At 45.5% G+C, this 26,012-nt stretch overlaps 1 protein-coding gene across 2 annotated transcripts in view; it reads left to right on the top strand.

The window, feature by feature from the left end:
- The window catches only part of DGKI (diacylglycerol kinase iota), a 308,979-nt gene that overhangs the window by 130,836 nt on the left and 152,131 nt on the right, over positions 1–26,012 (top strand). For both annotated transcript variants that reach the window (XM_048499948.1, XM_048499947.1), the window contains exons 2-6: positions 443–551; positions 6,007–6,102; positions 8,673–8,747; positions 12,490–12,546; positions 14,423–14,488. In XM_048499948.1, the coding sequence (XP_048355905.1) occupies positions 443–551; positions 6,007–6,102; positions 8,673–8,747; positions 12,490–12,546; positions 14,423–14,488 (403 nt within the window). The remainder of the gene's footprint in view (positions 1–442; positions 552–6,006; positions 6,103–8,672; positions 8,748–12,489; positions 12,547–14,422; positions 14,489–26,012) is intronic.

The raw sequence follows: 26,012 nt of genomic DNA, 5'->3' as shown, positions 1-26,012 counted from the left end.
TCCTAGAGTTCCCTGGAGAACAGGAATAACTGTGAAACTATTTTGTTGTGTAGATATGTCCTTAGACAACATATTAAATCAATCAATGATAATCCACAAAACAAGATGTGGAGACTGTAATTTCCAATAGCCTCCCATGCAAAATCAAGGCTATATAATACACTGAATACCCTACACTGCTTGATCTAGGTGCATGTTTGCTCAGAAATAATTTCCATTAAGTGCAGTGAGGTTTTTAGCTAAGTGGGCATGCATAGTATTGAAATGTAAATGAAGAATATTGCAGATCCAATGAATGTGATATTAGAGGCATAACCACCTTCCTTCAGGTTATCTCCCATTTGTGAAATGTACCTCTCCTCAGTCTTTTTAAATATTTGGATTAATTAATTAAAGGCTAATGATTTTCAGCCATTTTAGATTTCTTTTTCTTCTCTTTCAGGAAAGCAATCTCCCGGTCTGGTCTTCAACATTTGGCTCCCGTTCAAAATCTCAACAATGCCATCTCCAATGGGCCAACCAAGGAGCCAAGAATGGCACTGGAATGGAGTGTAGGTGTTTCTCTATAACCCTGGGTGACCAATCCTGTGATGTACCTAATGTGTAAGATTGCCAGCTCCGAGTTGGGAAATACCTGGAGTTTTGGGAGGAGGAGCCTAAGAAGGGTGAGGTTTGGGGAGAGGAGGGACTTCAGTGAGGTACAATGCCATAAACTCCGCCTTCCAAAATGCCCACTTTCTCCAGGTGACCATGTCTTCTACAAAAATCTACAGCTCCTACTTGCATGGTTCATTTATGTGTAATTAATCCTTATGCACATGATGAAAATATCCTTTGTTAGGTGCAGTACTCTAATTCTTCAGGAGTTGTGCATTATTTCTCTTGAAGGATTAAAAAACACACACACTTTATTCCTTTGCTTTTTCCCTGCTGATTCATCATTGTTTGAAACTTCATTTCCTTCATTTATCATCTCCTTTTCTTGCTCAGACTCAAGGTGGATTGGATTACATTTGTAAAAAATACAGTAATGCACCATAATGCATAGAATAAAGGACAAGGGATTACAAAAAATTAGAAAACTTCCTTCACCTTATGTTACAGTATACCACCCTATTATGGCACAGTTTGATTAGCAAACGGGTTCTTATGGACATATGGAAGCGCTTTGGTATGAGTCCAGTCATTGGTCTCCTGATGTCCAGTATTGTTTATTCTGGGTGGTAGCAGCAGCTACAGAAGAATCTTTTCCAATGTCTGACACCTGAAATCTTTTTAAAAATTTTTTTATTGTATAGTATAGTTACATAACAGATACATGCTATGCTTTTAATCAGACTATACATTTTCCCCTTTTCTCCCAACCCCCCTCCCCCTCCCTTCTTTTTCTTTTTGTTCCAGCAAGCAGCAGAAAGTTCATTCTTCGTATCCTTTGTTCCCATTTTTCTTCGTTAAATCCGGCTCCTCTCATCCATTTCTCAAAAATTAACCAAATCTTCATAATGTCTCTTAGTTTTTCTTGCCATAACATATTTTTGACATCATCTCAAAAATTTCTAACTGTATTTGTTCCCAAACATATTCCAACCATTTTGAGATTGTCCATTTCTTTTTATCTTTCCATCCTAATGTGATCACCTTGTGTGCAGCTCTAATCATAATGTTGTACATTGGTCCATAACTTCTATTCATCCTTTTATCTGCACACCTGAGATCTTTTGATTGGGGGAATTCTGGGTATTGAAGGTGGGACCTTCAGTGTGCAAAGGCAGCCCTTCCCAGCTGAGTGTCTCCTTCCCAAGTCTCAGTTCCTTTCTTCCTCTTTTTAAAGCAACCATATAATACTTTTTATTAAGCCCCGTAAAACTAACACAACACATTTTCCAAGTTTTGAGTTCTCTGAAGCTCTTTGTCAGGGAGGATGTTAAAAAGCAAGAAAAGTGGGTTTTCTGTGCATGTGGAGAAACTTTAGACTTTGCTTCTGAGGTCTTTCTGTGTGCGTCACGTCCAGGAGGCATTGTATTCAATGAGCAGAGGGACTATTAAGAGTACTTTGGGAACATACCAGAACTTTGTTGACACTTGAAAGCTTGCAAAATGTGTTTTATTTTGATTGGTCTTCATGTAAGGGGTTACACAGCTGCTGTATTAGGAGTTTTCTCTGGACAAATGTGACAGATTCTTTGTTTCTTAAGCAGAAATGGTGTATATCAATTCTCAAGATTCATCATATTAAATGCAAGTTTTAGTGCTCCTGTGTCTTTACCTCTCTCTAGTGAAGAAGTCTGGAATTAATATTGAAAGACTAATAATTACATTAAAATAATAGAAGAGTGCCTGCATTGGGTAGTGGTTAAAGAGTCAGACTAAGATCTGGTAAACCCAGATTTGAATCCTCACTCTGTCACAGAAGCTTGCTGGGTGACCTTGGACCAGTCACAGACTCTCATGCTGTTTCCACATGGGCAGAATACAGCTCCGCAGGGATGCTAAAAACTGCGTCCCTGGGGAGGGGTTCTCATGGCCAGCATTGCTGCATCGCAGCAGTGCCGGCCTTACCACCCCCGAGCAGCGTGAAGGTGCCGCTTTCAAACCATGCTGCCCGAGCGAGGTTTTTCCAAAGCAGTGTCTTCCCGCCGGCGCTGTGCGAACAGCACTGGCGGGAAGACGTTGCTTTCCCCCGAGTCTCTCCTCACCTCTTCGTTCAGCATCGCCATGGAGGGCAGCAGAGACCCACCCACGCTGCCCTCTGACCTCCAGGAGTCGGAGGGCAGCGTGGGTGGGTCCCTCCAGCCCTCCACAGTGACACTGAATGAAGAGGTGTGGTGATGGGATGGAAGGAGAGTCAGCTGCGTGCAGAGCTGCTTCTCCGGCTGGGGAGGGAGTTGGGACTGCTCACATGCTACCGTGTGAGCAGTCCCCGAGCCTCCACCGGCATAAATTATGCCGGTGGAGGTTTACTGCCTCAGCCTCAGCCCTGTTTGAATGGGAGACCTCAAAGAAATACTGGGGTGTGATGCAGAGGCAGACAGTAGCAAAACACTTCTGAGTGTTCTTTGCTTTGAAAACCTGATGGGGTTGCCCTGAGTCAACTGTGACTTGATGGCAAAAATATGTACATAGGAATTCCATAAGGAGACATAATATAATATAAATTGTAATGCTCCTTATAATGTCTTGTGACATGGGCCTGGCTTCTGGGGAAGGTAGTTTCATAACTATGGAGTAGCCACCAGAAATGCATCTCCATATTCCCTTCTCATTCAGAATTGATGCTGGAGAAAATACTGCCGAGAGGTCCTCTTTCTGTTGTTTGTAGGGATTGTGACAGGACATAGAGAAATGAGGCACAATAGGCTGGTTAAAAACAGCACTGTTGAGACGTTGCGGACGGTCCCAGCAGAAACGCCGACCCAAGCCCTTCCGCCTCCGTGTGGAAAGGGCCTTAGAGTAACTACTGTGCTTTACAATGTAAGTTTCTGTATTTGGTAAACATTTATTTTAATAGAGATATTAAACCATGTAGGTTTTTTTGACAAATCCTTTTTCAAGGGGTTCAGCTTTCTCCCAATAGCCCCATTATCTTTTCTCTGATGAAAATAGAACCAGAATATCCTTGGCTCCAGTGGTATCAGTAATTCGTAGGACTTACCCTGTGTAATCCTAAAAAGAATTATATTCTTGTAAGCTATTTGAAGACAAAAGACTTAGAAGGATAGAAATTGTGCTATGCATTGCACTGACAAGTATACTCATTTTGGAAACTGGCATGTCAGCTTTTTCCATTCTCCTAAAGTTTGCTTCTTAAAAAGTGTTGACGTGTTTCAGATTTGTTACTATACATCCCTTATTTTCACTATTTTCTTTCTTATATGAGTTGGTTATGGTTTTCAGATTGTTTCTGTGTAAATAACAGAATAAATGACGAAACCTTCTTTTGTTCAATGTTAAGTTTCCTCAACAGCAATGTGCCATGGTCTTCTGTCTGTGATCCAGTTCTTTCATAAACAACTTTCACGACTAGACAAAGACCATTTTATGCTTCAACACTTTTAAACTGTCAGGGATTTTTAGAATGATAAAAATGTTGACTGTGTAGGTGATCTGTAACTGTCCTGCTGTCAGACACCATCTGGCTGGAAAGGAGTCGTCTTGTTTGTGGCTTTTTCAGCACAGGAGACAAAATGTCAGGAATGGTCACTGTGATGTTCTTCGGGTTGCTGTTCTGAATTTCTTCTTCTTGTCCTCCCTCCCCCCTTTTTCTGGGTAAGCCAACCTTACAGTGGGATATAAGATGGAACTGATTTTGGTTCCACATTACATTGGAATGTGCTTGTTCATCAGCTGCATGAGTATTCCAGGGAATCCCAGGTGTTCCTGGAAAGAGCTTAGAGATGATGCAGTGTTGGCACACTTTTGCCTTCAATGAATGAAAAAGTCCCCTTACAAAGATGTAGGCACAATAAAGGTTGCTGGATGTGCCATCTGCCACCAGGTGAAAAAAAAACCCTGTAGTTGTAACTAATTTTGTTCATAAGCAGTCCCTGTAATGTCTCTTACTTGAACACTTACATAAGGCACTTGACAAAGAAATCCAGGCTAAGTAATTAGACCTTGCATTCATAATTTTAAAAAGTTATGGTATGTCATGTGTTCTGCTCTGCTTTTTTGGTCTGCTGAGATTGGAATACTTGCATGAACCTGTTTCCCAGTGTTACATTAATGCAATAGAAAGGGAAACAAGCATAAGATGCTCCCAACATTGTGTCTCAGGCTTCTGCGAGCCAGTGTGGTGTAGTGGTTAAGAGAGATGAACTCTAATCTGGAGAACTGGGTTTATTCCCTACTCCTCCACATGAAGCCAGCTGGGTGGTCTTGGGCTAGCCACAGTTCTCTCAGAACTATCTCAGGTGCCCCTACCTTAGAGTGTCCCTGCTGTGGGGGAAGGAAGGGGAGGAGTTTGTAAGCCACTCAGGATCTTCTTAAGGTTGAGAAAAGCAGGTATAAATCCAAACTCCTCCCTCTTCCTCTTCTTCCTCTTCATCATTTTCATAGTCATCTTCATTATCATCTCCATTGTCATATTCACTGTCATCTTCATCTCCTTCTGACCTATCTTCCAGCCATTTTACATCCAGACACAAATGTTTGAAGAGTCAGGAGTAGAGAGAGCTGGGATTTTGTTTCTATCAGGTGAACCTTGATAGAGTCAGTGGAATGCATGAAGGGACACTAAACCTATCCTTTAAGTTTTCTTCCTGGTTTTCTGGTTGATTACTTAATTTATACATGTGTGCCTAGATGGGCCAGGTAAGCCCGATCTCATCAGATCTCAGAAGCTAAACAGGGTCAGTCCTATTTTGATCCTTGGATGGGAGATCACCAAGGAAGTCCAGGGTTGCTACACAGAGGCAGGCAATGGCAAAAACCCCTCTATTCCTCTCTTCTCTTGAAAACTCCATGGACGTTCCGATAGTGTTGGCATCAGTTGGCTGTGTCTTGACGGCACTTTGCACACAAATAGCAGCATCAGTGTACACAGACATCTTCATCTTTCATCTTATATTGATGAAAATAGATAGATCCCTGTCCTCAAAAGAAATGAGAATCCAAAATCAACCTCAGGAAAAACAACAAAAGCAAAGGGGTGTGTGTGTGTGGGTTGGGGAGACAAAGGAAAAGGAAGATGAGACTGGGAAAATGCTGTAATGTAATAATAATCGTGTGCCATCAAAGTTGCAGCTGACTCATAATGAACTGTCATGGGGTTTTCAAGGCAAGACATGAACACAGGTCATTTGCCATTGCCTTCCCCTGCAACCCTGGAATTTATTGGAGGTGTCCCATCCAAGAACTAGCTGAGGCTAACCGGCTTCACAGCTCTGATGAGTATGGGCTAAGCTGCTACACAGTCTTCAAGCTTGGTTGAATTTAGGAGAAAAAAATGATAAGAAGTCTGATCCTCATCAGCCAATTTATGAAATGGTACTTCTTGTTCTGTCTCAGGAAAATGCAGTGAATGGCGAGCACCTCTGGCTGGACACCAACGTTTCCGGGGATCTGTGCTATTTAGGGGAGGAGAGTTGTCAAGTTAAATTCTCGGTGAGTACTGCATTTCCCTAATATCCTTATCTAATTGGGAAACCTTACGGTTGATCGTATTTACCCTGAATGCTTGGAAGGAGCACTTCTTCCCTTCTTCCTCCTTTATGACTACTTCCTTTTGTGGCTGATGTATTTGACACTGCCACTTAGGGGCATATTGCCCAGGGGGACATATGGGGTCAAATGTCCCTGGGCTGTGGCCACTTAGTCACATGGGGGGTGGAAAATCGCCCTCACACTCCTCCTCCTTCCCTCAAGGTCCATATACTGACTTCAAGACAAGTGGCAAGTTCTATGTGATGGTGACTTTGAGATGACCTGGTGCAAAAAAACCCTGGTTGTTGGGTCGTTGTGGTGGTGGAGGGTGGCCACTCATATGGGTGGGGGCGGAAAACTCAGATTTTGCACTGGGCTACATTTTCCCTAGATACGCTTTTGCTGCCACTTCACAGCTTAAATCTGGGCCATTGCAAATGTGATGCGCTTGCAAAATTTCAACTTCTGGTCTTGCCTAAGGGATAATAGATGGCTGTACCAGAGGTGGGGTTTCCAGGGTTTTGTTTTGTTTTGTTTGTAATAGAGATTGAATTAATTTGGGTCATATTTGTTTGCATAAATCAGAGGTTCAGTGACTCACATCTTTGTTGGCGATTAATTGTTGGGGATTAATTCTTAATTGTTCCTAATTAAGAATATTTCTCTATTCATGGATTTTGGAGAAAAAGAAAGGTGCAAAGTATTGGTGCAGATCTTATGGGTAAGAAATAAGATGGGGTCATGGGATGACCCCTCTGCCATTCTTTGCTTTTCCTCCAGATTGGAGGTAGGATTGGGAACAATGGTCCGTTCTGCATCCTGGGGATGCTAAAAAAGGCATCCTGGGAAGGTACTCTGCAGAGCTTTCATCCCAAGATGTGCTCAGGATGCCTTGTTTCAGTTCAAGGAGTCTTTTTTTGAAAACCCTTCAAGGCGCACCTTTTCTCCTTAAGGCGCCTGCAAGAAGTCTCCTGCATGGCTATAAGGAATGCAGAGCTCAGGAGGCATCTTATTTATCCCAACCAACCATTTTGCTCTCTGGTCAGTTTCATCCTCTGCTCGCCCCAAACATTGTGTATGCAGCTGAAGGGATTCTGTCATCCTCCATTTGCTGAAGGTTGCTCCATGATGTTTGCTGTGAAGGCTCTGATCCTGGGTGCCTTTTCAGCTTGAAAAGTACATAGTTGTACTCAGCTGGTCCTGTTGATTCTGGCAATATATGGATTTCTTTTTAAAATTCTATGAGCAGTCTTTGAAGATACGCAGACACTCATAAGAGAATCAGCCACTTGGAGGACTCCCATTGAAAAACATTGGAACTGAGGAGGTCAGGTCTACCAGCCATTGAAAAGCATCGTGGGACCTTGCTGATGTTTTGTCACTGAGCGGCGTCCCTTGCATCTTAATCTGTTATTGGAAGGGCTTGTGCGAGAGGGAGAGGCTGGTTTCTGCTGACTTCCCTTGGGCTGTGGCCCCTGCTCTGCATCCCACTCTGTGACCAGCAGCACATTTTAAGGCGACAAAGAGGGCAGGAAGCCATTTTGGTCCAGGTTTCACTGACTCCAATTCATTGCATCTCTCAAGCTATCACTTACAATTATTATTTCAGTTCATCAGCCAAAACAGAATCACTGCTTCTAAATTAAATTTTAAAAATGAAATTTCAAAGAAGTTCTAAGTTTAAAAGAGAATGAATTTGAGTCTTGAAATTTTGTACAAAAACTTACTTTGTCTCTATTTTTAATTTATTGACTGTTCTCTCCATTTTAAAAAAATGCCTCAAGTTGACATCTCCAAAACTGCTTTCCTGATTGGCAGGAGTTGCAACTGAATTCCACAATCCAAACATTTATCTTGTCCAACCCCATTATGATCCTGCTTCTTCTTTGGGGAACTCAATCCCATCATTTTCATGCCATTCTCTGTTTTCTTGTGCTGATTTGTTTTCCTTGTTAACAATATGGAACTTTTAATGTTTGTTTTCTGTCATTTGCATGTGAACAATAGATAATGTATCACAGGGAGATGAAAGGCAAGTAAGAAATACTGGCAGTGGGTGAAAGAAATGTACAAAGCTGGCATGAAAACAAAAATAAATACAGTATCCTTATACATCCCTACTGGAAACAGTGGCTCAGCTGTATCTTGCCAATGAGATACAGGAACAAATGTGTAAAAGATTAGAGTCAAAGAGGCAGCTTTTCCTAAGAGAAAAACAACCAACCAACCACGTCAGTAATGCTATTGGCACTTTTTTGGAGTAAGCTCCAGTGGTGGGACTCAAATAATTTAACAACCGGTTCTGGTGGTGGGATTCAAATAATTTAACAACCAGTTGTTTACAAGCACCATTTTAACAACCGGTTCTGCCGAAGTGGAACGAACCTGCTGTATCCCACCACTGGTAAGTGCCATTGCATAATATGGGATTTCTGAGTCGATCTGTTTAGGGATCTTTCCATTACGAAATTGTCATTTGTTGGAACTGAGAAGAAGATATGGATGTACTCTGACTGTTTTTCATGTTGCAGAAGTCAGCTGTTCGGCGAAAATGTGCTGCATGTAAGATAGTAGTCCATAATGCCTGCATGGAACAGTTAGAAAAGGTAAGATGGCTCCACCTGCTGGAACATTTATGCTAAAGGACACACTTACATTATTGTATTTTTGCATTGCGTGTTTATTAGACCTATGTGTATCTTTTTAACAGGGTTGCCAATCTCCAAGTGGTGACTTGAGATCACCTGCTATTACAACTGATCTCCAAGGGACAGAGGTCACTTCTCCTGGAGAAAATAGCTGCTTTGGAGGGTGGACTGTATAGCATTCTGCACCATTGAGGTCACTCACCTCCCCAAACCCCATTTTCCTCAGGCTGTATCCCAAACACCTCCAAGTATTTCCCAACCTGGAGTTGGCAACCCTACTTTTTAACCTCTACGGCCAATGCCTGGTCTTTCCAGTCTCCTACTCATCATGTTTGTCTCTCCAAAAGCCATGCAATCTCTCTCTTTGAAGAGATTAGTTCTCCAATTTATTGTCGAAGGCTTTCACGGCCGGAATCACTTGGGTGCTGTGTGGTTTCCGGGCTGTATGGCCGTGTTCTAGCAGCATTCTCTCCTGATGTTTCGCCTGCATCTGTGGCTGGCATCTTCAGAGGATCTCTGAAGATGCCAGCCACAGATGCAGGCGAAACGTCAGGAGAGAATGCTGCTAGAACACGGCCATACAGCCCGGAAACCACACAGCACCCAGTTCTCCAATTCTATTGCAGAAAATATAACAAAGCCTTGAAGAACTCCGTGCACTTATTACGGCCTAATCTTTGTCACAGACAAGAGTGGAATATTTGCATTTCATGATACAGGCTTGTGACCGCAGTGATAAATTTGTTGGCCTTTGTGGGGCCGGAGCACACTTTTGCTCTCTTTTTTGATGAAATAATGTGAACGTTTTTATAGTGCTCAAAACATTCCTGAGGGTAGTCTGGGGAAAATGGAAGTTCAAGGCTGACTATGGAGAGGGGTCGTTTATCATGCTGTGTTTTCTCTCCCTTCCTCTGAGTGAAAAGTCCAGCGAGTAGATGGGAAAAGCATGAAGGAAACCTGTCTTACCCTTGAGCCAAACCCTAAGTGAACCTGGAGACCTGGGAATGGAACTTCAGACATTTCCCCCTTTCATTCATTCATTCATTCATTCATTCATTCATTCATTCATTCATTCATTCATTCATTCATTCATTCATTCATTCATTCATTCGTGCGTGCGTGTGTGCGTGCATACGTACATACATACATACATACATACCCTGCCCATCCCTGAAGGGCTCAGGGTGGCACAAAACAATAATCAAGCAATACAATTTAAATTTTTTTGGCAATGTCTGCCCCAGTAAGGAAAATAAAAAGATGGACACTTGTATTATTCCTCTTTGGAATTAAAACCGGTCTGGGGAGAATTTTTATCAGGGAAGTGTTACTGATGGGGGACAGCAGTACTCTTGACCCCACTTCATTTCTGATGGGGGAAGTGTTGCCATATTGGGGGAATTCAGATTAGCCTGTGCACTCCATCACACGCCTGGGTGACCTTGGGCTAATCACAGTTCTTTGGAGCTCTCACAACCCCACCTAACTCACAGGGTGTTTGTTGTTGGGGGGGAAAGGATAGGAGTTTGTAAGCCCCTTTGAGTCTCCTACAGGAGGGGGGGCATATAAATCCATCTCTTCTTCTTCTTCTTCTTCTTCTTCTTCTTCTTCTTCTTCTTCTTCTTCTTCTTCTTCTTCTTCTTCTTCTTCTTCTTCTTCTTCTTCTTCTTCTTCTTCTTCTTCTTCTTCTTCTTCTTCTTCTTCTTCTTCTTCTTCTTCTTCTTCTTCTTCTTCTTCTCCTTCTCCTCCTCCTCCTCCTCCTCCTCCTCCTCCTCCTCCTCCTCCTCCTCCTCCTCCTCCTCCTCCTCCTCCTTCTAGCCCTATCCATATCTATATCCATATATACTCCCTCCCCTTCAGTTGCTTTTGGGCCCAATAAACTGGGTTAAAACTCATATGATTAAATCAATAAGATTCCTTTAATTGGGTCATAGCCCTAAGAAGAAGTAAAGGTGCTTGTCCCTATTTATTTACTTTCACCTAGACCTCTCTTGCATGAGAAGTGTACCAAGTAAAGGAGTAAAAACCCCAATAATATGAACCCACAAAAATTCCCTTCATTTTGCACAGCCACAATTAACTCTTCAGAAATTCCCATTTAATCTTCCATGGCAAAACTTTTGCCATTCCTTTGGATAGGTTTTTCAAGAGGCTATATTTATCACTGGGGTCACCAAAATTAATTTGTTCCTTTTAAGATTGTGGTGGTGGGGAGTGGGAAGCCTCATCACATTTTTGCACAGGGTCATAATAACACAAGTAAGATGGCAAGTTCTCTCTCTCTCTCTCTCTCTCTCTCTCCCCCTCCCCAAAATAACAATGTTTTCCTTCTACTGATGGCATGTAGTGGCACATGCATACATAAATTTAAAAAAAACTTCAGAGGAGCCAGGCTACTTAGTTTATAAAGGAAAACCCAAGGTCAATCCACCATTTAAATCCCCCATAAACTTTATCTTGTGGCATCAGCCAATCCATTCTGTGGCTCAATGCCCAGGGACTAGAATGATTTTTAAACAATGTGATTACAATTTAGATAGCTTTCCAATCTTGGCAAGATCTACAGAAGGGTCAAACGCTTAACTGTAGCCGTTGAGGCAGATTAAAGACCCTGAATGGGGAAGGATGAGGTGAATCCTCTAGGCTTTATAAGGGTCTAGAATACTTATTCTCCCTGTTACAGTTCAGATAGCCATTTAAAAATGGTGGGGGGGGGGGAGAGATTCTAGGCTTCTTAATGTGAGACAGTTAACCAGCTGCTGTGGATTTTTTGGGTGTACAGCCACGGTTTTGTAGTTTTAACTCCTAATGTTCTGCCCTATGGTTGGCATCTTCAGAGGTGTGTTACAATATGATGATATGTTTCAACTTTAGAAGCAGGTGAGATGGTAGGAGCTAAAACCATTAGACCCTCAGCCACACAACCCAGAAAACCCTCAATAACCAGTTGATTCGGGCCAGGAAAGCCTTTGATAGACAGTTAACTTGAACAGTAGGATGGTAATTACAGATAGATAGATTGTTAGTCTTCTTCACCAGGATGGCCCAAGCTAGCCTGACCTTGTCAGATCTCAGAAGCTAAGCAGGTCCTGGTTAATACTTCAAAGGAAGACCACCAAGGAAGCCCAGGATTACACAGAGGTAGGCATGGCAAACCACCTCTGTTAGTCTCTTGTCTTGAAAAATCCTTGGGGGATTGCATAATTTAGCTGCGACTTGACGGGCACTTTTCACCATCAGATAGGTAACCACGTTAGTCTGTCCTGGCAAATCAAAGCAATAGCTACAGTATGTTAATTAAGTCCCCTAGTATGTATTTTGTATTTGCATTCATATTCCTGACACCATGCATGCCTGACAATATAAATGCACACCTGAACCTATTCAGAGCATATAGTTAATAGACACAATATACAAATTATAGTACCTGTGTTGCATACGAACTAGTAAATTACTCGTGGCTTCCACATACATTTCAGAATCTAGTTTTGATTTTCTAAAGCACTATTTTTAGTATTACACATGATAGCAAAGTTTTGAAGTTTTTGTGGAACATATAAACTGCAGTGCTAGTTAAAGTTTTCTGTGGAGTTAGAAGGAGTGACCTAGTTCTAGACTAGTTCATTATGCTGGCAGTTCTGTCAGTATTGCTTTTTTGCCTTTATTTTTTACTGTTGATTGCTTGCTTCCTATGTGGCAGATTAACTTCCGGTGCAAGCCAACTTTTCGAGAAGGCAGTTCTAGATCTCCAAGAGAGGTAAGTTGTGTCAGTTGGGTAGACATATTACATTGTAATAAAGGTGGAAGCACTGGGTCATTACTGACTCATAGGATAATGTCACATCACAATATTTACTATGCAGATTATGTTGACTGGGTGGTGTGCCATGGCCTTCCCCAGTCATATACATTTAACCCCCAGCAAGCTGGAGACTCATTTTACTGACCTCAGAAGTATGGAAGACTGAGTCAACCTGGCTATTTGAAACTCTCTTTGTCAGGATCTTACTCTGATCATGAGAAGAACTTTGATTGCAGTACTGCAGTTTACCATTCAAATCCAGGAGCATCTTAAAGACCAAATAATTTTCCAGGGCATAGACTTTTGTGAGGAGGATCTGTGCCTAAACTTCTATATAAATTCAGTGTCAACAGAAACCCATCTCAGTTGAAGAACCTTCCCTCCCCAAGTCAGGGAATACAGGCTTCTTCAAGCCACACCTTTATCTCAAGGGTTCAGTAGAGGCAACCAATACCTGATGTAAATTCTTGCACTGATGGGTACTGGATATGGCCTGAGCTATCAGTGTTTGCCAGCCCCAGGGATCTGGTACAGATAAATGTTAAGAAACAGGGAGAGGGGCATGCAAGAGAAGGGAAGGGAGGGGGGAGGGAGGGGTGGCATGCAAGTGAGGGGGAGGGGACGGCCCCTAGGATCTGGACATGGCCCGCCCACCCTAGCGGAGGGGGGAGGGGAGGGAGGGGGAGAGTGGCATGCAAGGGAAGAGGAGTGAGGGAGGGGAGGGAGTGAGGGGTGGCATGCAAGGGAGGGGAAGTGGCCCTGGCATCTGGACATGTCCCACCCACCCTAGCGGAGGGAGGGAAAGGGGGAGGGGAGGGATGGCATGCAAAGGAAGGGGAGGGAGGGGAGGGAGGGGTGGCATGCAAGGGAGGGGGAGGGGATATTCCAAGTTCAGCAATAACACCAAGATTTTCTCTCTCTTCAATTTTCCAACCATAGTTTCTTTTCCATTTCTGAAACTCTTAAGTCTTGAATGTCCTTCAAAACTGTGGAGGGTGACCAGAGAACTACTGTTATCTATCACTAAGGGCGTTTCCCCACTCACCCCGATCCCCCCTATGCCGTGTGCTGCTCTCAGTGCACGGCATCCCTGGCGTGCGCCTGGGAGTCCCCACGACCCTGTGCTCTGCGCGCTCTGCACGGGGTCATCAAAAGGCGCCCTTTACAAGAGCGCCAGGGATGCCGCGCACTGAGGGGGCACGACAGCGGCAGCATCGGGGCGGCTGCACTGTCGCCGCCCCTGTCGTGGGAAGTGCCCCGGGACCCCGTGCTACTTGAGGAGAGTAGCATGGGGCTTAAGGTAAGTAGGGAAAGGCCCTAAGTTTCTGTTCTTTACAATGTAAATACGGGCCGGATGAATATCCTGTGTATGATTTACTCAGCTTCTGCTAGATGTATTCTGTTAGATGTATTCAGATGAATGATACATGCTGAGATATTATGTAGGTAATTAATTTTGTAATAATACCAGAGGGCAGCCATGCCGATCTGCAGTAAAACATCTAGACGTGGGTTCAGCACCTTAGAGACCAACAAGATTTTCAGGGTGAGCGTCAAAGCTCCCTTCGTCCGACTCAGAATGGTGTTATCGATGTTAATTTTATAATCGTGTTTTCTCTGCTTCTGAATGCCCTCTGGGCCATAATAAAGATTGACAGACGAGTTTCCAAACGGTTGACATTTTTTACTCTTTCCTTTGGGCTGCCTTTCAGGGCTGCCAGGGGGATTCTTCCATGAGCAATGAGGGGTTGGGATGCAAATTCCGCCTCAAACATGGGTCTGCGTCATTCTGCTAATTGAATTCCTCGCTTGTGCTGCCTCTTCTCTACAGAATTTTGTTCGACATCACTGGGTGCACAGGCGGCGGCAGGAGGGGAAGTGTAAGCAGTGTGGAAAGGTAAGTCTGATGCCCACCTGGTGAAGCATTACCTGTTCACTTCTCCAGTAGATTCTTCTGCTTGCACCATGTCAACCATCTTACTGTCCTGAGAAATGGTAATGACCCATAGATGTTGCTTGTAGCTCCTCTCCAGTTAGTTGTTTTCCCTCCTTCTGTCTGCTAAACTACTCTACTGTGATGAACACTGAAACATTTTTGGTTCATTGCTGTGAAAGTGATGGCAACTTAAAACAAAGCTCATGTGTGTGCAGAGATGCTCTAGGAAGATTCTGCTGGAACAGGATGGGCAAAAGAAGAGAGTTTGGAGGTGGGGATAGAAGAGAGGCTGCAGAGAGGGATGGGGGGAGGAGGCAGAGGCTGATGAAAATGGGAGGAAGGAGCATGTGAAGAGGAAGTAGAGGAAGTAGAGGTAGAGAAGGAATAGGACAAGGAGACCAAGATTTCTCAGTTGAAAGTAAACATGAACCCAGGCTTGTCAATCCCATGCCAAACACAACTTGAATCTTGCCAACTATTTCCAATGACAAAAGGATTTCCATAAGCAGAGTCCCACTTTCTCACTTCATTCTCCCATTGCATCCTAAAATGCCCCCTGAAATACAGCTATTAGAGGACCCAGGACCCCCCAGGATCAGTATGAGAAGAGGGGATTCTCAAAAACTACTGAACGCCCCCCCCACCGACCATCTGAAATGTTCAGTGTGATCCAGCACATAAAGAGCATTTCTGAGTGTCCATGGTGAGTTCACCATGCCCCTCTTCTCTAGAGGAATCCACAAAGAGCAGCAAGTCAGGTAAAGTTCAAAGGAATGACTTGGGATGGATAACTACACAGAGAGAAAACAGCATGGTGGCCTACACAGATGCCTCTGTTTCACAAAAGCTTGGACTTTTAAAGCAAAACTATGCATTGGATTCCAAGAAGGTTGCATTGAGTAGTCCCAGGGTCCAATCAGGTTTCAGCTGTCCAACATGCAGTAGGTGAAACTGGGACACTAGAGACTGCCAATGCCAGCCAAAGACCTCAGTCCTGCTATAGACACACTTGTGCTCCTAGCCATGGAGCCATACCTATTTCCCCTGTCTCCATGTGCCTTGTTCTACATTAAATGGTGGGATAGACTCCAATGCTGGTGTCTTATCATTCCTCACGCAGCAAGATTACCCGAGTCCTCTCCAGTTTAAGATCTGGAAGATGTACTAAAACTTCCACCCTTGATAGCAAATGTGCAATACAATCGTCACAAATGTTATTAATTTGGGATTCTGCACAAATGGCTTAAGTGTTCAGTTCACCTTTAATATTCATTGTCTTCCTAGTTCTCAGACTGAACAAATTGAAAAATTAATTTCCAAGGAGAGAAGAGAATAAGAGTCCAATTATCTCCAAGCAGCGTCTTTTCCTCTTATTTCATCCAATCCTCTCTGCCTTTTTCGAATTATTACTTTACTATGAAGCTAGATTACATTTCCCCCCTTTTTTAAAAACCCAAAGCCCTCATATCTTTAAACATGGACCAATTAAAAGCAGCAACCGAATCAACGGGTGCAGCCATTGCTGCTGGGGTGAGCCAAGGAGGCAAAATAAGCCTGCAAAGCATAGCCGGACGGCATGCTGCAGGAGGGTGCAATGATTGGCTCCGGGCCGGTAAAGGCGGGAGGAGCCTGAGTATATAAAGGGCACCACACCCAGAGCTCGTCCTCCTTGGCAGCGCGACTCAGAAAGGCGTGGCCCACCCACCCTCCCTATGAGTTAAGGGGTTGTTGCTTGGTCTATAATTGTCGCAGCCCTGGCGGGTTGGCAACGGGAGTCGCAACATCTGGGGAGAAAACGAGCCATCCGACAGGTTCTCCCAGGCTTGTGCCCTGCGGAAGGGCCGGGCAGGTTGGCAGGCCGGTAGGCTTGGCCGCTGCCCGACACCCCAGGGAGTGGGGCGGGGCGGGCCAGTAGGCGGCCGGTAGGCTTAGCCGGTGCCCGACACCCCAGCAAGCTTGGGGAGGATGGCGGGCCGGTAGGCGACCATGGGCTTAGCCGGTGCCCGCCTCCTCAGCAGGAGCAGGAAGGGTGGAAGCCGGAGTGTTACCTCTGGGGCTCCCCTCCCCGCTGGTGGCCCCAATGGAGATTGGGGAACGATTGATGTTGCGACCCGTTTGCTGCCCTAGCTTCTCTGTATATAGTTATGATATATATTCATGTTTATAGTAATAAATTGGGCTGCGGCCCAATCCATTTTCCAGCCTGTCGTAGTTGTGTCATTATTTTGGCGGAGAAGGGTCTCACCATCTGCACGCAATATCGTTTATGCATTTCTTGAAACTTGGTCTTTCACTGAATCCCCTCTCCTGTAACCCCCTATCACCACAAAACCCAGCTCCTTTTAAAATATCCCCTACAGGGGGACATTTTAACTAATGACGAACTGGAGAGAACTGGAAGAATCCCTGGAATGATGACAGAGTATGTGCTTTGCATACTTTAAAATCCTAGAGGTCCCTTCCACACACGCAAAATAATGCATTTTCAAACCACTTTCACAACTGTTTGCAAGTGGATTTTGCCATTCCGCACAGCTTCAAAGAGCACTGAAAGCAGTTTGAAAGTGCATTATTCTGCATGTGCGGAATGAGCCCTAGTTTGAATAATTATTATTTTAAGTTGAGGCATTTTTAAATGGCCTGATTGAGATTTTAGAAAGCATGGTGAGTATGACTGGATAAGTCTGTGAATCTTACAGAAGATGGCTGCTGTGTGTGTGTATGTACCTGAGTCCTCTCCAGTTTAACGTATGCATTTGCTTACTTAATTTCTCAGCCACCTTTTTTGCTGAGACTCAAGGCAGATTGCTGCTTTAAAAAGACTGCAAAAGACACTATAATGCATGCAATGAACAACATAATGAAACCAGATTACACAAATGAAAGAACAATGAAATGGAAACTGGGTTTTACAATTAGAGAACAATGACCCAATAAACTGGATTTACAGTTAAAGAATGCTGAAGTCCAGGCAGTGCAATATATCTAGTGAAAGACGCAGACTAAAGGGAAACAGAAAAAAAGCTGTCTAAAATGGCACAGTCAATTAAACATCTCATTACCTAATGGGAAAGTGTCTTTCTTGCAGAACTGTGTTTGACTGCACCCCTTTAAAGGAAGCCCTGGCACCCAGACCTGAGCAAGGCTGTTAATGATAGGACATTTCAGAGAACATGGTTTCATAAAATCAGCATGAGTTGGAAGCAACTGGATGGCACTTAATCCCCACTCACCCCTCAATCCTTTATGAAAATGCTGTCCTGAACAATTTTGTTTTGCACATTCTGCAAACCATTAGAAGTGTGGGAACTTTCCACCATCATTTTAGTATTCAAGACGTGGTTACCATGCAGTGGGTTTGTTTGTCTGGTAAAGAGTGTTGCCAAGAAGATTCTTTATGTCACACCAAAGACCAGTGAGCCTTGTTGATTGATTGTGGCTGCGCATCTGCAAGGACAGGGCAATAATTGACTTCTTTCCTGTAAACGAACAAAAAAAATGTAGCTAGCAGGCCAAGGTGAGTTGCTGCTATTGCTTCCTGGACCACACCAACCATGATCATGTTTGGACTATGTAATAGTCACATGGATAAGTAAGGGAGGGAGAGAGCGAGATGCTGATGGTAGGATCATAGAAAATGATGGGTGGGGCTGTTCTTTGTCCAGGTAAACAATAATGCAGATGGAATGCCCTTCTTTGGTCCACATTTGGTCTACAAATGGGATTCCATGCAAGGTGTGGGTAGAGTGCAATGACCAAACCTGTCCAATCTGATATAGCACCTCTACTCAGTTTGCCTGCAGTAATGCTCAAGGTCCTAAAGCAGCATTCAAAACACTTATTCCAGATCCAAGAAGCCTGATGCTGCTAGAGGGAGGCTTGCCAGGTAGATAGAAGCAGTTGTAAGAGACATTTGTCAACGATCACACCAAAGGTGCATAGTTAAGAACATAAGAACATAAGAACATAAGAACATAAGAACAAGCCAGCTGGATCAGACCAGAGTCCATCTAGTCCAGCTCTCTGCTACTCGCAGTGGCCCACCAGGTGCCTTTGGGAGCTCACATGTAGGATGTGAACACAATGGCCTTCTGTGGCTGTTGCTCCCGATCACCTGGTCTGTTAAGGCATTTGCAATCTCAGATCAAGGAGGATCAAGATTGGTAGCCATAAATCGACTTCTCCTCCATAAATCTGTCCAAGCCCCTTTTAAAGCTATCCAGGTTAGTGGCCATCACCACCTCCTGTGGCAGCATATTCCAAACACCAATCACACGTTGCGTGAAGAAGTGTTTCCTTTTATTATTCCTAATTCTTCCCCCCAGCATTTTCAATGAATGCCCCCTGGTTCTAGTATTGTGAGAAAGAGAGAAAAATTTCTCTCTGTCAACATTTTCTACCCCATGCATAATTTTGTAGACTTCAATCATATCCCCCCTCAGCCGCCTCCTCTCCAAACTAAAGAGTCCCAAACGCTGCAGCCTCTCCTCATAGGGAAGGTGCTCCAGTCCCTCAATCATCCTCGTTGCCCTTCTCTGCACTTTTTCTATGTCCTCAATATTTTTTTTGAGATGCGGCAACCAGAACTGGACACAGTACTCCAAGTGCGGTCGCACCACGGCTTTATATAAGGGCATGACAATCTTTGCAGTTTTATTATCAATTCCTTTTCTAATGATCCCCAGCATAGAGTTTGCCTTTTTTACAGCTGCCATGCATTGAGTTGACATTCCCATGGAACTATCAACTAAGACGCCTAAATCCCTTTCCTGGTCTGTGACTGATAGCACTGACCCCTGTAGCGTGTATGTGAAGTTTGGATTTTTTGCCCCTATGTGCATCACTTTACATTTTGCTACATTGAACTGCATTTGCCATTTCTGAGCCCACTCACCTAATTTATCAAGGTCCGCTTGGAGCTCTTCGCAATCCTTTGTGGTTCTCACCACCCTACATAATTTGGTATTGTGGCGTTCCCCCTGCCCCGCCTGCAGCCCGGGCTGGCAAACCGTCCCTCCGTCCCTAACCGAGGTGTTGGGCCCCTCGTCAGTGGCCCCGGTCTTTGGGGCCTTCACTGCCAGCTGCCGAAACCACAGGGTGGCCGACCAGGGAGGAGGTAGCAGCTTCCTCCTCTCGCTTGCATGACCTGCCTACACCAGGCTGGGGTCGACAGCCCCACGGGCGCAGAGCCAACCACGTCCGTGAGCAGCCGCCCTTCCCTCCTCCACTCCCTTTCTTGCGCCCGCGTTCCCTCCGCTCGCAGTCCCTCCTCTCTCTCCAACTTCCCCGTTCCCTCGCCTCCTTTCTTCCTCCCTCTCTCTTTCTCTCCCTCTTTGTCCCACGTCAGTTTCCTCCTCTCCCTGCTCTCGCAACACCCTCCCTCTTCCCGTTGCGACCAGCCTCGCCCTCCCCGCTCTTCCTTCCTTAAATAGGTTCCCCTCCTGATTGGGGCTGTTCCCGGCCTCGTCCTCGGCCCGGCCGCCGGCCGCCTCTCCGGGCGCAGCTGCGCTGCGGTTTCGCCAGCCGTTGCCGGCTCCCGCAGCCGCAGCTGCGGCGTATCGGGGCTTCCCCCCGCCTGGCCTGCCGCCTCGACGGCGCGCTCCTTGACGGGCCGGCTGCTGCCGGGTCCCGCCGTCGACCTCCCGCTGGCCCCGGCTCCCGGCTGGGCGAGTCCGGGGTAAGCCGTCGCGGCAGCCACGGCGACCCCCGGACAGGTATCATCTGCAAACTTGGCCACCACGCTACCCACCCCTACTTCCAGGTCATTTATGAATAGGTTAAAGAGCACTGGTCCCAAAACGGATCCTTGGGGGACACCACTCCCGACATCTCTCCATTGTGAGAACTTCCCATTTACACCCACTCTTTGTTTCCTGTTTCTCAACCAGTTTTTAATCCATAGGAGGACTTCCCCTCTTATTCCTTGATTGCTGAGTTTTCTCAACAGTCTCTGGTGAGGAACTTTGTCAAAAGCCTTTTGGAAATCCAAGTAGACAATGTCCACCGGTTCACCCCTGTCCACATGCCTGTTTACACCCTCAAAGAACTCTAGTAAGTTTGTAAGACAGGATTTGCCTCTGCAAAAGCCATGCTGACTCTTTCTCTGCAGGTCTTGCTTTTCTACATGTTTTATAATTTTTTCTTTAATGATAGATTCTACTAATTTACCAGGAACAGATGTCAAACTGACTGGCCTGTAATTTCCCGGGTCCCCCCTAGATCCTTTCTTAAAGATTGGTGTGACATTGGCCATCTTCCAGTCTTCAGGGATGGAGCCTGATTTCAGGGATAAGTTGCCTATTAAAGTGAGAAGATCAGCAATTTCATGCTTGAGCTCTTTAAGAACTCTTGGGTGAATGCAATCTGGGCCAGGGGATTTGGTAACATTTAGTTTATCAATGGCTGCCAGAATCCTTTCTTCCGCTTGTCTACCACTATCTTCAAGCTAGTTCCTCCGGATTCAGCCTCCTAAGAAGCTTGGTTCCAGGTGCAGGAATGTTCCTCACCTCCTCTTGGGTGAAGACAGATGCAAAGAATTCATTCAGCTTCTCTGCAATCTCCCTGCCATGCTGCTTTAGCACACCCTTTGTTCCTTTGTCATCTAACGGGCCTACCAGCACTCCCTTTGCTGGCTTCCCTGCTTTTGATGTACTTGAAGAACTTCTGTTTGTTGCTGGTCTTGATGTTCGCGAGCCATGCGTTCCTCCATAATCTTTTTTTTGCCTCCCCTTACAGCTAACTCTGCTTCTCTTTTTGCTTGCACCATTTGTGTTCCTCTCTCTCATGAAATTCTTCTCTCATCAGCCAAACTGGACTTCCATTTTCTAAAAGACATTTTCTTTTTTTTTTCTTGGATAATTTCCTTTCGACCTCTCTTGTTAACCATGGTGGCTTTCTTTTTGGACTGGGTGCTGCCTTTTTTTCTAACCTGTGGAACACATTCCAGCTGAGCTTTTATTACTGTGTTTTTAAATAACCTCCAAGCATCCTGGACAGTTTTGACTCTCTTTGATTTTCACTTTTCAGCTTCCTACAAGCACTAATCATCCCTCAATCTCTTTTGGAGCAGAAATTTCCCTTTCTGAAGCCAGCTGTAATGTAATCTCACACTTTAGTAGTTGCCACTTGTTCAAGCATGCTGAGATACTGAATCTGGACAGCATTGTGAAGTGCGGCTGTTCCCTCATCAGCTTCAACACAACACCTGACTTCCATAGCACAGGCGGGTCCTGGGTCCCACATAGAATTAGATCCCTAGGGATCCACTCTCTCTCCCCTGGTTGGTTCCACAACCATCTGCTCTAAGCCACAGTCATTTAGCATATCCAGGAATGCTCTCTCCTTACTATGACCTGAACATGCATTTTTCCAGTTTATATGGGGATAGTTAAAATCACCCATTACCACTACATTTTTGTTTTTGTTGGCCTCTCTAATTTCTTTTGCTGCTGGAATACCTACTAGGTACAGTCACTTCAGGGAAAAGAGGAAGACTCAACTTGAAATGGATTGACTCTGAGTAGGGCTGTTAATAATAGGAAGTTTTGGAGGAGATTGAGTCATAGGATCGCCATGAGTCAGAAGCCACTTCACGGCACTTAACACACATACATGCAATCACTTAGGAGCTTTTCACCCTGTGGAAGCTTTCTCCAAAAATTTCATGTTGGTCCATCTCCTTGGGGAGCAGTTTTCACTGTAGCTATGAGTATCTCCACAAGCTTCTGGATCTGGTCTGGTCTTGCTTCCTATGGCCTTGCCACCAGCGATTTTCCCTCTTTCATTCATCCCTGAATAGGTCTTGGTTCCTGTGAGGTGTGGGGAATTGAGTACAGCAGAGGAGGCCCTCTGAGAATAACAGCAAGGTCTTATGCAGAGCAACCCTATTCTAATGGATTTGGAAGGGGGTGTTACCCTTCTTAGGACTGCAACGACTGCAGTCTTCCAGACGTCTTGATTCATTGGGTACTGAAGCTGCCGTGTCTCTATAGAAATGGGTGCATATGAAGCTGCTTGCAATAGGAATATACATTCATAAATGATGGAAATAAGACCATTCATCAGATAATCATGGAGACGATGAATGTCTACGTAGCCTCTCTTCAGAAACTGAGAACACATTATCACTGGCGGACCTACCTAGGGGACAAGGAGTACCCCTTGTCCCCGGGCGCGGCAATTTTGGTCACGTGGGGGGGTCACGTGGGGGCGCCGAGCCAAAACGCCTCCACACACACAGACTGCACCATCATCATGGAGCTGGCAAGCTGCTGTACACAGAAGTCGGCTCGGGCTGTCTTAGCCCCGCCCACTCTGTACGGTGGCTCACTGGGTCAGTTCCAGCTCTCAGTTCATTAGCAAGCTCCACCTCCCTTTGACCCAGTGTGCGTTGCCTTCTGCCAGGGTCAGGATGTGGTTGCACAGACAAACCTCCTCCCCTGCTGCTGACTGGCCAGTGGCCACCAGCACAGAAGGGAAAGAAAGGTGAGCAGGCCCAGGAGGAAGCCCTCGCAGCAGCTGCCCTCGCCGTCACAGGTCCTGCCAGAAAGGTTTGTTTTGTCCCTCCATTGTTGTTTCCCCCTCCCTCCCTCTCTCTCCCCGCCCCCCCCAACAGGCTGAGAAAAGTTGGATTTTGGGGACCTCTTAGTTGAAACCCGCACTTTGGCTGGATTGGGTCCGATGAGCTTTAAAAGGAAATATTATTGTATTGTGGGGTGGAGGGCAGGGCATTAAAGCGCCAACTATTTTTTACACCTTTTGCCTGTTGTGGGTTTTCCAGGCAGTTTGGCCCCTGCCTGGTCTGCCAGTTTTTGCTGCTAGCCTCAGCCTACCGCATTTACTGCCCGTGGACTGAAGATGCCCCCAAATGCCCGGGGAAACCCACAAACAGCCTGTTGATTCTGACTCTGGAAGCGTGCAAAATACAGCGCCTGGTGTTTTAGGATTAGAGAAAATCCGGCCAATACATTCCAAGCAAGGAGAAAACGCTCATTCCAAGGGAGTGTGCGCGTTACTCTTCTGCTCCAAGGCAACTGGCTTCAAGCATCGCATGGGGAAGCACCTGGCTGGGGTGCCCTCCTTCCCAGCGCTGGGGATCCCCGGAAAAGGCACAAGGCTCCAGGCGCTGCCAAAGGCAGAGGCAGGCAGAAGCCCCAAACTCCCTTTTCAGTGCCAGGACTCTGCCCTGGAGAATGGCCCTCTAATAAAAGAAGGAACGAGGCCGCTCTGGGCATGTGCAGAGATATGACTCAGTTTGGGAGAAGTGCTGCTACCAGCATAGAGCGAGGCTTCTCCTGTTGGCATAAGTGAGAGCTCCGAAGGAAGAGAGAAAAGACAAAGGACAAGCTCTCAGGGGTGGGGTGGGCGCAAAGTCAGCGCTCGCTTGGAGAGGTGTGGCTCAGGTTTCTCATGAGTTGGAGGTCCGGGGAGGAAGTGAATCCCCTCCCAAGCCCAAATGGAGTGAATCCCTCCCTGAAAGCCTCCCTTCTCTCTCTCTCTCTCTCCCCCCCCCCCGGAGCACATCTGCAGATTGTCACTCAAAGCAACGGTGCTGATTTCAGAGTAACTGGAATGCCTTATTGTTGTGGGAACTCCTCACCCCCACCCCCCCACCCTCGCTTAATTGTGTGCCCCCCCAAAAAAGGACTGGCTTTGATGGATTTACTTTTCCTAATTTCCAAGTTATGTTTCCTGGCATTTGCTTGCCTCGACGCATCAGGGGGACAAAGATGCCCCCTTCCTTTGGATCCACAAAGAAAGCCAGAGACGCGGCCCCGCTGGCTCAGGCCTTCCCAACTTTTTCTCACACAATCGAAGTTTTTTTTGGGGGGGGAGGGACCCTGTTAGTCCTTGTTGCATCAAAAGTCAAAATAGTAAAAAGAAAGCAGGCATCTAAGGGGCACCTTATGGGGAGAGCCTAATCGAGAGACTCCTCTGGAAGTAAAGTCCCAAGATCCCTTCTGCACATGCAGAATAATGCACTTTTCAGTCCTTTCTTTCACAATTGTTTGCAGAAGTGAATTGTGATGTTCTTTCGCACAGTGCAAAATCCAGCTGCAAAGTGCACTCCGGAAAGTGGATTGAAGAGGTGCATCATTCTCCATGTGTGTGTGCAAGAGGCGCAAATGGTGCAATGGGCTAAGCCTTCCTACTCCCAGACAACAGTCATTCAGGATCCAGAGCGAAAGCCAGTCCAGTGGGATCCACTTCCAAGTTGACTGGTGTTAGTGAGAAAGCTTATATAAAGTAGACAGACACAGTCTGTGGGTGGTTGTGGTAAATATCTAAAGGTGCATTTCTTTTCCCAGGTTATCACCTTATGTTCCACTTACCATGCATCAAGGAAGGCACTGGAAAACCACCCGGTTAACAGAGTCTGCCTGGTAAAGGTAGTGATGTGATGTCTGTTAATGAAAGAGAGTGCCCGCCAGCCCATCACTCTCCCTCCCCCCTCCCCAAAGCCTTCCTGCTTCCAAGGGAGACCCAGTGGCTCCAGCTGAAGGAGGAAGGTTTGTTGTTGCTGGCTGTGGGAGTGATGGGCCAGCGGGCACATCCCTCTGTCATTCTTGGAAGAGAAGAAACCATTTTTGTCTTGGGAGGGGGTTAAAGCAGAGACACATGAGCAGGTGCTCATGTTTTCCCCAAAGACAAAGATTTTTCCCCTCCTTGGGCGTCACTTCCAACAAAAAGAGTGCCACCTCCTGTACTCATCTGCTTTGATTTTGGGAATAAAAATGACTCTCTTCCCACCCTGTGCTCACATCCTTCTGCTATTATCTGTGCTCTTTTACACATAAAGACAATACCTGAGTTGTCATCCTGGGCTTTTTAAACCCACTAATTCATAGCATACAGTTAGCATTGTAGAGTCCCTCTGTTGGTTAGGACTGTGAGAATTTTTTTTTAGCTGGGATCAGATGAGCTCAGTCCTCTGCACTCCAGTGGCCAGATACCAAAGCCATGTTGGATAGCTCAGACACAGAACGCTATAGCAATGGACTATTCTGTTTATACCAAATTGGCGTGGTGTTTAAATCAGAAGAATAATTCTTCTGGAACATAGAGGGCTTTGTTTCTCCATTATTATTCTGCCTAATAAGTAAAGTTGCTGCACATTCATAAGTTTACTTCCTTTTATAAGCTATTAAAACATAAGAATCGAACCTGCTAAGGATCAACAGACCAGAGTCCATCTAGGTCCAGCACTCTGCTACTCGCAGTGGCCCACCATTGTGGTGCCTTTGGGAGCTCACATGCAGGTGATATGAAAGCAATGGCCTTCTGCTCTGCTGCTGCTCCTAGCAGGTTAATCTGGACTAGATAGCAAAAGCCATCTAAAGCATCTTGTGGCAATGAATCCCATAGAATATTTTCTACCTATCACATTGCCTAATCCAGTCCTTCCACTCTAAAGAGCTGACTGTGGTTCTCCCTCATCTGCATTTTTCTCTTGCCCAAGGTTACCCAGTGAGAAGAAGAAGAAGGA

The sequence above is a fragment of the Sphaerodactylus townsendi genome, linkage group LG06, assembly GCF_021028975.2.
Source record: "Sphaerodactylus townsendi isolate TG3544 linkage group LG06, MPM_Stown_v2.3, whole genome shotgun sequence".
Classification (NCBI taxonomy): Eukaryota; Metazoa; Chordata; class Lepidosauria; order Squamata; family Sphaerodactylidae; genus Sphaerodactylus; species Sphaerodactylus townsendi.
Note: the sequence above shows the minus strand (reverse complement) of the source record. Positions and strands in the feature narration are given on the sequence as shown.